This window comes from Clytia hemisphaerica, unplaced genomic scaffold (assembly GCF_902728285.1).
Source record: "Clytia hemisphaerica strain Z4C2 unplaced genomic scaffold, Clytia hemisphaerica genome assembly, whole genome shotgun sequence".
NCBI classification, from domain to species: domain Eukaryota; kingdom Metazoa; phylum Cnidaria; class Hydrozoa; order Leptothecata; family Clytiidae; genus Clytia; species Clytia hemisphaerica.
In genome coordinates this window covers 1-11,958 of record NW_027103454.1, presented here as the reverse complement: position 1 = coordinate 11,958, position 11,958 = coordinate 1, and the positions used below count along the sequence as shown (strand labels likewise).

The 11,958-nt window shown below is 36.0% G+C and overlaps 3 protein-coding genes across 3 annotated transcripts; 1 reads left to right on the top strand and 2 right to left on the bottom strand.

Moving 5' to 3' along the window:
* Positions 1-286: 286 nt before the first annotated feature.
* LOC136798217 (uncharacterized) lies at positions 287-11,619 on the bottom strand (the record flags this gene model as incomplete). Its single annotated transcript, XM_067054797.1, is given in 8 exon segments — positions 287-364; positions 8,792-8,923; positions 9,272-9,555; positions 9,757-9,820; positions 10,278-10,361; positions 10,936-10,970; positions 11,274-11,355; positions 11,521-11,619. Coding segments are annotated over 8 exon segments (858 nt in total), but the record flags the coding sequence as incomplete, so codon positions are not given.
* Positions 1,310-8,451, top strand: LOC136798215 (uncharacterized). Its single transcript, XM_067054794.1, has 4 exons — positions 1,310-2,246; positions 2,493-3,219; positions 3,420-3,938; positions 7,969-8,451. Exons 1-4 carry the CDS (start codon positions 1,751-1,753, stop codon positions 8,393-8,395), a joined length of 2,169 nt encoding a protein of 722 aa, XP_066910895.1. The 5' UTR covers positions 1,310-1,750; the 3' UTR covers positions 8,396-8,451.
* LOC136798216 (uncharacterized) lies at positions 4,938-7,359 on the bottom strand. The gene is made up of 2 exons (XM_067054796.1): positions 5,489-7,359; positions 4,938-5,217 (listed from the first exon to the last, which is right to left on the bottom strand). Exons 1-2 carry the CDS (start codon positions 7,357-7,359, stop codon positions 4,938-4,940), a joined length of 2,151 nt encoding a protein of 716 aa, XP_066910897.1.
* Positions 11,620-11,958: the final 339 nt, after the last annotated feature.

The following is an 11,958-nucleotide window of genomic DNA, read 5'->3' as shown; positions in this document are numbered from 1 at the left end:
AAAATACTTATTTTAAGAAACTCCTTAACCGGAGTTTAACAATTTCTTTTTGTATGGTAAAGAAATTCTAATTGTAATAAATAAATCTGTTTTGAGTCTGCAATTATTTGCAGTCGAATTCACGATATTCATGACGTAATGTTTTATACGGAAGCACCCAAAATAACCCGGGCGTTTGCCACTAGTTTCATTATTCGAATTGAAATTTAGTAGCAAACACCCGGCCTTTCTTAAGTGCTTTCCGTACGAAACATTTCGTCATGAATAACATGAATAAAAAATTTACCTGAGCTTTCCAATCGAACATATCTTTGGCATACTGTAGGATCAACGCCGGGTAATTCGCCACGATATAATCAACTGCCTACAATAAACCAAAATGAAAATGTAAATGTTTTGAATATTTTCTCACGTGATTCATGATATTCATTACATAATTTTCTGTACGGAAAGACCCAAAATAACCTGGTCGTATGCCAAATTCGAAATTAGTGGCTAACAATCGTTTTTTTTTTGCGTGCTTCCCTATAAAACAATACTTAATCAATATCACGAATCGAATCAAAGACTATAAATGGTTGGCTCCGGCGACAACATCATCAATCAGCATATATTGTCATCCATTCTACGCATACCACGCTCTTCGAAGGATATGGCGAATTGCGACGATTTGGCCTGGTAATCAAGACCGCGTTGCCTTTTGCTTGAAACCGAAAAGGAAAGCGACTGGGTTCTAATGTTTTAATATTCATCCCGAAACGCCAAACGGGAAAATTCTCTTATGGAGACATGATCTTTGGAGTGTATGCGTGCCAGCGCCGAGTAATCAGAATCTACTCGGAGATAAACATCTATTAGCTCATTGATACGGTACACAAGTTTCAACTTCTGGCTGGATCATACCAAAAGACTCGAAAAATGGTACTTGATTGATACTCAGCTTAATTGTCAACAGTCAAAGAGGAAGATCAAGGGTTGTTAGAAAGAACGGCACCCTATAGGTGAGCTAACGAAAGAAGAGGCTTCGAACATTATCAATCAAATTCTCCGGTGTGGTGGATAAAGTTTTTTATCAAAGTTGATGGAAATATTTTAAAAGCTGTGAGCATTTCCAAGCGTTTATCTTTTGGTTTGATTGCATCATCACAAAGTTGTAGGTTTAAAAGCAGAAATTCGAGCTCTTTTTTTTAAGGTTTCTTTCTGGAAGACGGAAGAGTGAAATGGCCAAATACGATCAATTTGACTGGTCTGGAGACAAACGGACTGTTCAATCCAGTCAAATCGATCGAGAACAGTGAGAGAACTCCATAACTACGTCCACCATTTTGATTGGTGAAAAGTTATTTTTTGATTGGAAAGTTTTGACGTCAATTTTAAATAAAGTTTTATTTGACGTCAACTACATTGAACCAAGTATCTCATATTCCAAGGAAATTTCGTCGAGTACGCAACGAAGAAAGCCGATTATTTGGAATTTTTTTGCATCTTTTTATGAGATTTTGTTTATCATTTGTCTTATCATTGCTGATCAAGTGTCGCAGATCGTCTATCACGTATTGCTGATCGTTGAGTATAAAGTTTCCATCGCAGATATCTTCATAACGACCAACGTTTGTCTTTTGGCGTCTTCAGATAACGTTTCTACAAGTCGCTAACCATTGTTTGGTTTAATCGCAGGTCAGCGACCCTTTTTTGTTTATATTTGAGGTTATTTGAAATCGTTTATCCAAGTTACACCTGTTTCTTTACAATGGGCATCAAAAAAAAGTTAAAAACAACTTTTACCCGAAAAACCAACTCGCGCAAGGAGAAGAGAAAAGAAGAGAAGAAACGAAACAAGGCATTGCACGGAAGTGACGTATCACTTACAATGAAAGATATTTATGACCAGCTTTGTCAAGAACATCAAACTGGCAAACAATCACCAGTGCCCTGTTCAGAGACTCGTCTTCCTGTCATTCACCCGAGTGGTAAAACTGAAGAAGTCGAGACTTCGGAACTACAAATAATTCCATCACATACTGTAGGCGTTGCACCAAAACGGCCACGCACTGCACGTGTCCTTACATGCCCTGGTAACCTACCGGCGCCCACACGAACGCAAACCAGGATGCAATTTCGAGATGATGAAAGTGATGCAGACACAATCTCCTTATGTTCAACAGAGTCTGGTATTTCCGTCACCAGTGTTTACAAAGGAGAAGTTTCACGTACCACCATCGTAGCGCCCTTTACACCACCCCTAGGTAAGTCTTTTATTTTATTTTGCTTATTGTAAAATCAAACCTGTTTATATGGGCTCGACCGACCTTAAAATTTTACGAAATTTGATTTTGTTTTTACATGTTTTAATGTTTGTCAGTTCTTTAAAGTCTTTAAGCTTTTGAATACTAAAAATAATTATCAACTAAAAAGACAATTAGTCATCAAAACATTTCTCACCGCCCTGAATATCGGATTAATGGTTAATTATAATTGATTTTATATTAAAGGAATTCGTCGAAAAGTATACACGATGCCAAGAACTGAAGCTCTATACCGTGTAAGATTCGATAACGACCTCGAAGTTATCGATCTTGAGGATTACAACGACGCAGATATTGTCAATGAGGTTATACCTTTACCACGTGCTCCGTCTCCAGAAGACCTTCATCGCATGTATAGAATACTTTTGACAAGCCCTATTAAAAACGTTGGGATCATCGATCTTAAACCAACAGCTTCCAGTTTGAGTTTAATGTCATCGGACACGACTTTTGATTGGCCGGAAAAGGAAAACCATGAAATACCGTATGTGGAGCATGCTCAAATTCCAGATATTGGATATGGCTTCCAAGAGCAAAACGCAAAAAACGTGGTTGGCCGATTAAACCAATTCAAAGCTGACAGAGAAACTCGAAAAAGCCAACCGGTCAAACTACTGAGTATTATTAACAGTAGTACGCATTCCCGAGCAGTGTCAAGAGCCAGCACTTCAAGCTCTGTCTATAGTACTCATCAATCAAGAACATGCTCTGCAAGACCCGGATCTTCAGTATCTGTCACCAGCAACGGACAAAAGGCTCAGGATTATTTAGATAATCTGAAAGAACATAAGACCACTTGGCAAAGTGAAGACAGGATCAACTCCAAAGGTGAGAAGCGCATCCGCAGAAAGTTGTTAGATGGTGCATACCCCAATTGTACGGTCAAAGAGGACAAATTGTCAACGTTGATGAGGTAAGCATTTTAACATTAACTCTTTTCAAATGAATTTTTAATCTAATGGCATGGGAAAAGAAAATCTTTTTTAGACCACAATACCTATGTAAACAGCAGTAATAATTTTGGAGAACTGCTTTTGTAAAAGAGGTCATAATTTGAACCGTAGTATTTCAAGTAAACGAAGCAATAAAAATCTGAATTTCTTTTTTTTACAGACTTGCCTGGAAAGGTAAGCATCAAAAGCTCAAAAAGTATCTTCAGGATCCATCAAAACATGGCAAAGTTAACAGGACGGATAAATTCGGCAGAACAGCTCTTCACTTTGCCGCCTCTTGGGCCGATTACCGTATGTTAAAAATCCTTCTTGATATTCGCGGTATCAATTTAAACATCAAGGACAAACACGACAAGACAGCACTGTTCAAAGCGATCGATATGAAATCGCTAGCATGCGTACGCCTTCTGGTACAAGCAGGCGCTAAAGCTCGCGTCACATGTCGGGATGAGCGAAACGCTATCGAGTACGCCATCACTGAATATGGCGATGACGCTTTCGAAATAATCGAGTATTTGTATAATGGGCGTGGCATCCGTGATACTGACATGGGAAGTAACAGAATGTCTTTACTCCATCAAGCTGTGGTCACAAAAAAACACGTGACAAACGTGAAAGTGATACAAATGATATTGGAACCAGGTATGGTTGATGTCGATGCCGTTGAAGCCGACAAAAGGTAAGACTGGGATATTTGAAGTAGAATTTGAGTTACCTCCTTTATTCTAGCAGGGTTCAGACAGACCTTCGAAAATAAAATTCCCTGAGTTTCCCTGAATTTTAATCAATTTTCAAAGGTTTTTTCCCTGAGAAATTCCTCATTTTAGCTATTTTTTCCCTGAGTATCAAGCAAACCAAAAAAACTAAGCAGAGTCAAAAGAGATGTATCTTTAAACAAAAGGCACACAAATCAAATGGTAAACCTAAGGTAAAAATTAAAGCTACAAATACTGCATATGAATAAACACTTTAAAACTAAAAAAACTTTTAAATCTGTTTTTTCCATTTTGAGAAAACTGCAAATACAGATTTGAGTCTCAAAATTTTTCAAATTTTATGCAGTAAAATGTTGAAAATGGTGGACTTTGAAGTCCCAAAACGTTCATATTTAAGGTATTTAAACCCTAGACCTTGAAAATTTTACACTGTCTTGAAAACAAAACTAAAAAAGAATGCATAAAAATTCATATTTTGGTATATACCTAGGCTTTCTAGACCTGAAGAAGAACCACTTGTGAATCCATCGGTAGTTCATTTTTTATAAAATTGGACTCAAGTTTAAGTTTTGAAGCAATGAACTGACGGAAAAATCAATACCAACTATGCGTATATAATTTTCAAACAAAAGGTAATCCTAACTAAGGTAAAAATAAAAGTCTACAAATGTTAGGTATGAATAATAACTGATGGAAAAATCAATATCAACCATGAATTTATGTATGTAACTTCATAAATCGTTTCTTTCAGAGTTTCTTTCTCTTGGCTTCTAACATTTTCACCTTATTCTCTAATTGTTCAGCCTCTTCACTTTTAGAAATACTTTTTCTCTTCAATGCTGTTGCTTTGGAAATAATTAGTGACTGTTCATTTACATTTTGGTCCTCAGCTTGCAATATGGAGTTAGTAAACTCATCGTCTAAATAGGACACATTCTTTTTCAATGATGCTATCTTCAATTTTATTTCATTAATCTCGATGCATAGCTGTTCTCTTCGATTTCTTGTTCAGTGAAGATTTTCTCTTTCTTAGCTTGTTTCTTACTTTCTTCGTATTTTGCGCGGCCAGATTTGAAAGCTACCATGAGAGGAGTGTTAATATCCATAGTCTCGGGCTTAAGATCATTTGATAACATATGGTCAACGATGACATGCTTAGAATCAATGGATAGCTCAGAGATGTTATCTTTCAAAGAAGCATTTCGCAAGCTGAAACCTCTTTCAACAGAGGCTTGGCCATGGCTGGAGGAAAAGAGGAAAAGAGTTTAAACTGTTAGATGTAAAATAATTCAACATTTGTCATGTAGAAATTTTTATCGAAATCAGATGGTTATGAATTAATAATATGTCTGAAAAGTATGGCGATGCTTAATAGAGTTACGTAGAGAAATTTGAGAGTGCGACTTTCAATTTGATGCTAAAACAGGAGCTGATCGAATAGTTTCAACATCAAACTAGACGTCAGCTGTTATGAAGTAAGACAGCAAAGTATTGAAGTAAATAGTTTACGAACCTTAAAACAAAGATGAGTTTCAGGAGAAATGCCAGGTTTGGAAAGTTGTCATTTAATTTTGGAAATAGGCCAAAATAAAACGTGTCAAGAGAATCCTTTGATTTTGAGAAGGCTTCGAACTTGTCACGTTGTGCTTTCACATCTTTGTGGAATGGATGAAACTCTTGATGAATTTTATCCGAATTTTTAGCAGTTACAATTTTCAGACTCAAAAGATGATGAAGCAGTTTCTTCAAGTTTTTTTCAATCTTATCCGTTGGTGTCGAAATGATGATAGATGGATCAAAAATTGAAGCAAACCTGACGACTACTGATGTGAGAGGCGTTTTAGTTAACAACTTTTTGATGAGAGAGATAAGGAAAGTCCGGACCTCTTTAAAAAATGATGATTCTTTAGTCGCCGTTACAAGATCTGCAGTTTTAAGCTTTTCAAGTTCTTCTTCAGCAGCAAACCCAAGACCAATATCTTTCAGATTAATTTGGTTCGATTCATTTTCCAGGTCAATTCCACACAGTTGCATCCCCGTTTTTGCCCCAGATACACAGTTTGGCTTTATAAACAATTTCATTAGCGTTAAAACGATTGATTTCAAATCAAAATAGAGAAAAGGGATCATGGGTTTGTCAGTTTGGTACATCTTTAAGAATGGTTCGAGTATACCAGCAACGTAAGCAAAAAATTTCAGCTTTACTACTGTAAGAGGATCATTGACAGCGGTTTTTACATTGGCATAACTTTTAGATTTTGGTCGTTTATTTGGTGGTTTCTTTTCCCAGTAAGTAACAATCTGTTCAATATATGGCCAGATAGAAATAGCCCTCTCTGCCGTCGGTTTGTTCTCCGTCCATCTAGTTGAGCAGAAAGCTTTTGGGTAAACTGTGCTCCCTGTTTCTTTTTCGTAATCCTCACGACGTGCAGGAGAATCGTGAAAGATTTGCCAGATCCCCTTTAGTGTTTTTTTTAAGTCCCACTCTGCATTCTTAGCCCCAACTTGAAAAGAATTATTGACTGTATGTAATGGACAAGTTCCGATGTCAACAAGAGATGGAAGCTTTATCTCTTCACGAGAAGAAATTAACGTTTTCAGAAACTTTAGATTGACATTTGGTCCATCCATTGAAACTTGAACCATCTTAGATGGGTCTAAAGATTCAGTAGTCTTGCTAAAATGCTCCAGAAGATCAGCGTGTGTTGAATGTCCAAGATAAGAACAATCCCAATACCTTACTTTGACTTGTTGAGTTTTCTCATCCCAATATCGAACAATTAGATCCATTTGGCATTTCTGATTTGCATCATTAAGACTTTCATCGAAAGACATGACATAGATTTCAGATCTTTTAACTTCGTCTTGAAGAATGGAACGAAAATATGGAGCTAAACCATAATTGCAAGAGTATCGTAACTTATCAGCTCCTAGTGAAAATAACTTGATCGTTTCATGACCAGGAAAACATGCATTAAGGAGGGGACCGATGTTAGCGTTTTGATTGTTCGAGTTTCCCTTCAGAATACCATCTAGAGCCCACCGAATCTCCGCTTTGGTAACATCTGCAGAAGTAAGAGTCAATTCTATACTTGTTTGAGCCTTTTTTGTCCTTTCGTTATCCTCTTTTGATTTCTGCTCATGTGACGACTCTTTAACTGGTTTCGTTTTAAAAAAGGAAGACACTTTCTGTGTTATCTCTTTATGTTTCTTTCCAGATGCGTGACTTCTAAGTGCCTGAACTCCCATATTTGATAGCGCAAAAGTCTTGTGACAACGCTTGCACCTTGCTTGAGTATTAACTGATGATCGAGCAATCCAATCTTTAGACTCGTCTATTTCTGACCAATTGTCTTGAAAATATGTTTTTTCTTGCTTACTCATTTTTACTTATTTCTAAAAAAAAATAAAACCTTATTAGTAAGTGTCTTTCTCTCTGTCAAGACAACAATCTACTTGATTAGCACCTATCATCTAGATAAATTGAATAAACTACTGCAAACACAACACTAAAATTGAAGACGAACACATTCCAGCATATTTTCAAGACAAAAAATATATCTCTGCCAACAATCTACTTAAATTAGTATCTTTTAAAGCTAGTAAGTTTTGTTGTTAGCAAAAATCTAAATGAATCTAAGAAAAAACTTTAAAAATTTTAAATTCATTCTTCAAAAAATAAAATTCCCTGAGTTTCCCTGAGCAGACTGGGAAAAAAAAATTTTTTCCCTGGGTTTCCCTGAGTTTCCCTGATTTTTCTGAAAATTTATCATATTTCCAGGTTTTCCAGGTTTTCCAGGGTCTGTCTGAACCCTGTCTAGGAACGTGCTCATGGTCTAATTGAAGCAGCATGGTCGAGATGCAGACCTCTACAAAGCAGTATGGTCTGTTAGAGGATAGGATGGTAATCTTGAAAATCTTCTGACCTTTGAAAAAGTAGCTTCTGATTCAGCAAATAAAAACAGAAAATAACTCTTTCAGTCTTTTTTTTAGAACACCGTTGATCTTAGCCGCCCAAGCACAACGCCCTGATCTTCTACTCACCCTCTTGGAACACGGCGCCGACCCGAACCATTATGATAACTTCATGAAAAATGCTATCCGGTATACAGAGGAAGGCTCCGAATGTTTCAAGATTCTGCAAGGATGCCGAGACAGTAAAAGAACGGGTAAACGGACCTTCAAATACCGTCCCACAGGGCAATTGGCACCAATTCAGGCCGCTAACATTCATTCCAGTAATGCCAACCGAAGTGGCTCTACACCTTCAGAGCAATCCAATAAGAAAGCCGTTCCATTTAACTTGAATCCGAAAACTGAGGACCCGGAGTATCGCAAACACATCACCAACCTTTTCCTGGCATCCAAATTTAAGGAGCCCAAGAAGGAGGACTTCTATTATGATCCCGAAAGTCTTTGATTTTCATTTCATTATTTCACATTATTGAAAATTTAATTGTTACATTTAAAAAATTCTTTGAGTCGACTGTTCTATGTATATATATTTAATTTTTTAGGAAAAATTTATTCAAAAACCCATATCGTTTGCGTTGTTAATTTCTTTCTATTTCTATTATTCGAATGTTTCTATATTTCGAACTTTTTCCCAGACCCAGTCAGGGAAAAACCCTCTTAAAATGCTTTCTATAATTCGAATCTTTCTGTAATTCGAACAAATAAAACTCCCCATTCGAGTTCGAATTAGAGAGAGTGAACTGTATCATTATTAGTAAACTCGCGCCTCAACAAGCTTGTAACGAGTGAAAACATGAAAATGAAACAAGTTTCCAATTAACCATTAAAGATGAAAGCAAACCTCTTGAGCCATTCCAGCTTTGGGCCAGGCCAGCAACAACAATGCTTCTTTTCCAACAAAATCTGAATCTTTCAATTTCTCGATGACATGTAAACTGAACTCCTTTCGGTTGTATCTTGAACACAGCAATGACTGAAATACGGTGAGAAAAAGTCAAATAACATATAAGTTGAATTAATAAGTTGGCTGAAAGGTATCATTTATTCTGCTTGTTAATTTAGGGTTCCCTACATTAAGAGCAACGTTTACATCCAATCACATGCAATAAATATACATAGGCAGAATTCGCGATTTCAAATTTCAAATATTGTGAAACAAAGCTAGTTTGAATCGCAAACCTCTACAAAACCGCAGGAGCACGAATCCGTTAGTGGATACCAGTAGCCTAAAACAAAGCTATACCAATTAGCAAAATTTCAATAGTCATAAAACAATGCTGAATGAAAAAAATAAAACTTATCAGAGTAATAACAAACCCACCTGAAATTTGATCAATATTTCACTGCAACAGCAACACGGACAAAATTCTCTTGATTTCAAGATTTTGGATGTTTCATGATTTGTGTCATCCATCGATGATGGTGAAAGAATCTTTGATCTGGATGGTGACGAAGGATTACTGGTGGTCAATCCAGTACTTGGTAAGGATAAAGCCATGCTTTGTTGATCGTTTTGTTTTCGTCCTGTACCACCACTAGTGTCATTTGAACGTGACTTTTGATTGTTTTTGAGGATGATACAGTCTTGCGGAGAAGGTGATTCACCTTGAAAAATTTCCAATGTAAGATATTAAAAAATGTTCATTATGAAGTATGAACTTAAATCTTGGGCTAACTGGAATATAATGAGTGAAATCTGGAACAAAAATTTCAAAACAAAAGTCTTAGATGGCAAAAGTTTGCATCATGGTCTTATGTGATGGAATTCATTACTGTAACAAAAAAATGGTAAAATATAGAAAATACCTGAAAATGGTTTTAACTTATTGAGCCAAGTGAAGCGTGTACCATAATGCCCATTGCCTTTGATCTAAAAACAATTCATTCGATACTCATAATGCATCAAAGAGTATACAGTGGAAAAGAAAAGTCCTAGCATATTGTAGCGAACTCTGCTTCGCGAAAAAGAGAAGTATGGCTTTTTACGATCAGGCACCATTCCATGTCTAAGACATTTCTCACCTTTATCGTGTCACACATATTCTATTTCAGCATTCAAACCAGTTCAGAGAAAGATTTTACACAAAGTTAAAATCCGACAGTTCAGCATTGGTATAGGCTACCTACATCCTAATTGGTGTAAATCTCTTTGCTATTTATTCAGCTGACTATTTTCAACGTTTTGTCAATATTCGTAACCTATATGGCGTATTAACGCCAAGTGAACGTTGGTGTTTACAAGGTTGAAAGCTTAAAACACAAGCCTTTTGAGGTATAACAGTGTTTAATTTGCGATAACTAAGTATTAGAAGACAGTGATCAATTACCTCGTGGTTATGTTTGATTTTCCAACCATCATTAGTATTCATTTTCTTTGTCATGCGCAGTAAGTACTGGTCCACTAAGATCACCTAAAAGGTAGAGGTAGTAAAACAGATGATGAACTTTCGAGATGAAAATTGTCTGGAGTACTTTTTACCAATGAGCCAATTGACTTTACTGTTTAGCAAATAGTGAGTTACATAAAGTAAATGTCAGGGTCTGTCCTATTTTGCTCAGTAAAAAATCGAAGTAGATGTTAATTAGAAAGGCTTGGCCCACCATAGCTAAAATATGAAAAAACATCGCTTTCGACACTGAATTTGACTTGATTTTAATCATAAAACAAGACAAATAGTAGTGTGCCAAACCTTAGGATCCTTGATATATTTTCTAGGGTGCAATCACATGAGTTATTCAAAATGACTACTAAGGTTTTGAAAAACTGCCCATGGTAAAAGAAAATTTTTTACTCACTTTTTTAGCTTTACAGTTTTGACTGTAAAAGAAAATTTTTTACTCACTTTTTTAGCTTTACAGTTTTGACTGTAACGTCAGACTTTAGCCTAATGTTTGTGTCCTAAATTAGAATGCCACGGATCCTTAGATTTGGCCCTCCACTAAAAGCATGACAAAAATACAAAAAAATTTCTAGACAATCTTTACCGCAATTTCTTGGAAGCTCTTTCGACGAGATGAATCTGAAAGTTTGTGAAAATGGCCTCGCTTTAAATAAAATAAAAAGTTTTTGAAAACTTTAAAGTTTTCCGGGGGAAGGACAAATGATTTACAATATTACGACCAACTAATTTAGGTATAAAGAACGCATTTCAGGAAGCAGAGCTTGAAACTTAGTTGCTGAACTCAGACCCTCATGAATGTTAAATACGTTTGTTGTTGTGTTAGCTGTGACAATTATTAATGAGCTACTATTAAGAACTACGAAAGGGTAGAATCAGGACAATCAAACCCTAAATCCTAAAAGATTTCCGAAGAAAGTGTACCATTTAGAAGATTTTCAAGTATTTGACAAGCTTGTCGATCAAGTGGAATTCTTTTCTCATTGTCTTCAGCCTTTCCTTTTGCCTGGAAAAAAAGAGAAGATTTTGACTACCAATCCGTTTACTGTTGACACTGTAAATCTTTGTTGGCAGAAGCAGTGTTCAAATGAATTTTCATTTTTCAGTTACAAAACTTTGAACACAAAAGGAAAAAAAAAGTTAACTACAAACTAGAATAAATCAAACGTACCTGGAATATTTGAAGGATATTATTCAAGTCGATTGTGCGTGTATCGAACAGAGAAATTACAATGCTCTGGAAACTCTCTTTGAAATGCTTCTTCATTAACTACAAACAAAAGTTTATCGATAGATGGATTTTCAAGTCGGTAAGAACATTCTGGTGACGTTTTTTATGGGAGACAAAAGACCTTTAAGTCAAAAGTAATCATAATAATCTTGTTTCATTGGATATTTCGATTTGGTAAAGGTTTAGTGGTATCCATGCTATATTCCCAGCCTTATTGGAACATTTAAAAATCAATTGTGGTCTTTTAAATCTTTGTAGGGAATCCACCTTTTTTATCAAATAATACGACTTTGATTCTACCTACCTGTCCCATGGGCGTCAATTGATATTGTGAGTTGAATAACACTTCAGTATTTGAAATACAAATCTTTAGCAAAT

What these genes read in the sequence shown, in the direction of transcription:
- LOC136798215 (XM_067054794.1), top strand. Translation starts at nt 1,751, where the DNA reads ATGGGCATCAAAAAAAAGTTAAAAACAACTTTTACCCGAAAAACCAAC. An exon ending in GCCCTTTACACCACCCCTAG is followed by an intron (nt 2,247 to 2,492) that starts GTAAGTCTTTTA and finishes TTTATATTAAAG; the next exon opens with GAATTCGTCGAAAAGTATAC. An exon ending in AAATTGTCAACGTTGATGAG is followed by an intron (nt 3,220 to 3,419) that starts GTAAGCATTTTA and finishes TTTTTTTTACAG; the next exon opens with ACTTGCCTGGAAAGGTAAGC.
- LOC136798216 (XM_067054796.1), bottom strand. Translation starts at nt 7,359, where the DNA reads ATGAGTAAGCAAGAAAAAACATATTTTCAAGACAATTGGTCAGAAATA. An exon ending in AAACTCATCTTTGTTTTAAG is followed by an intron (nt 5,218 to 5,488) that starts GTTCGTAAACTA and finishes CTTTTCCTCCAG; the next exon opens with CCATGGCCAAGCCTCTGTTG.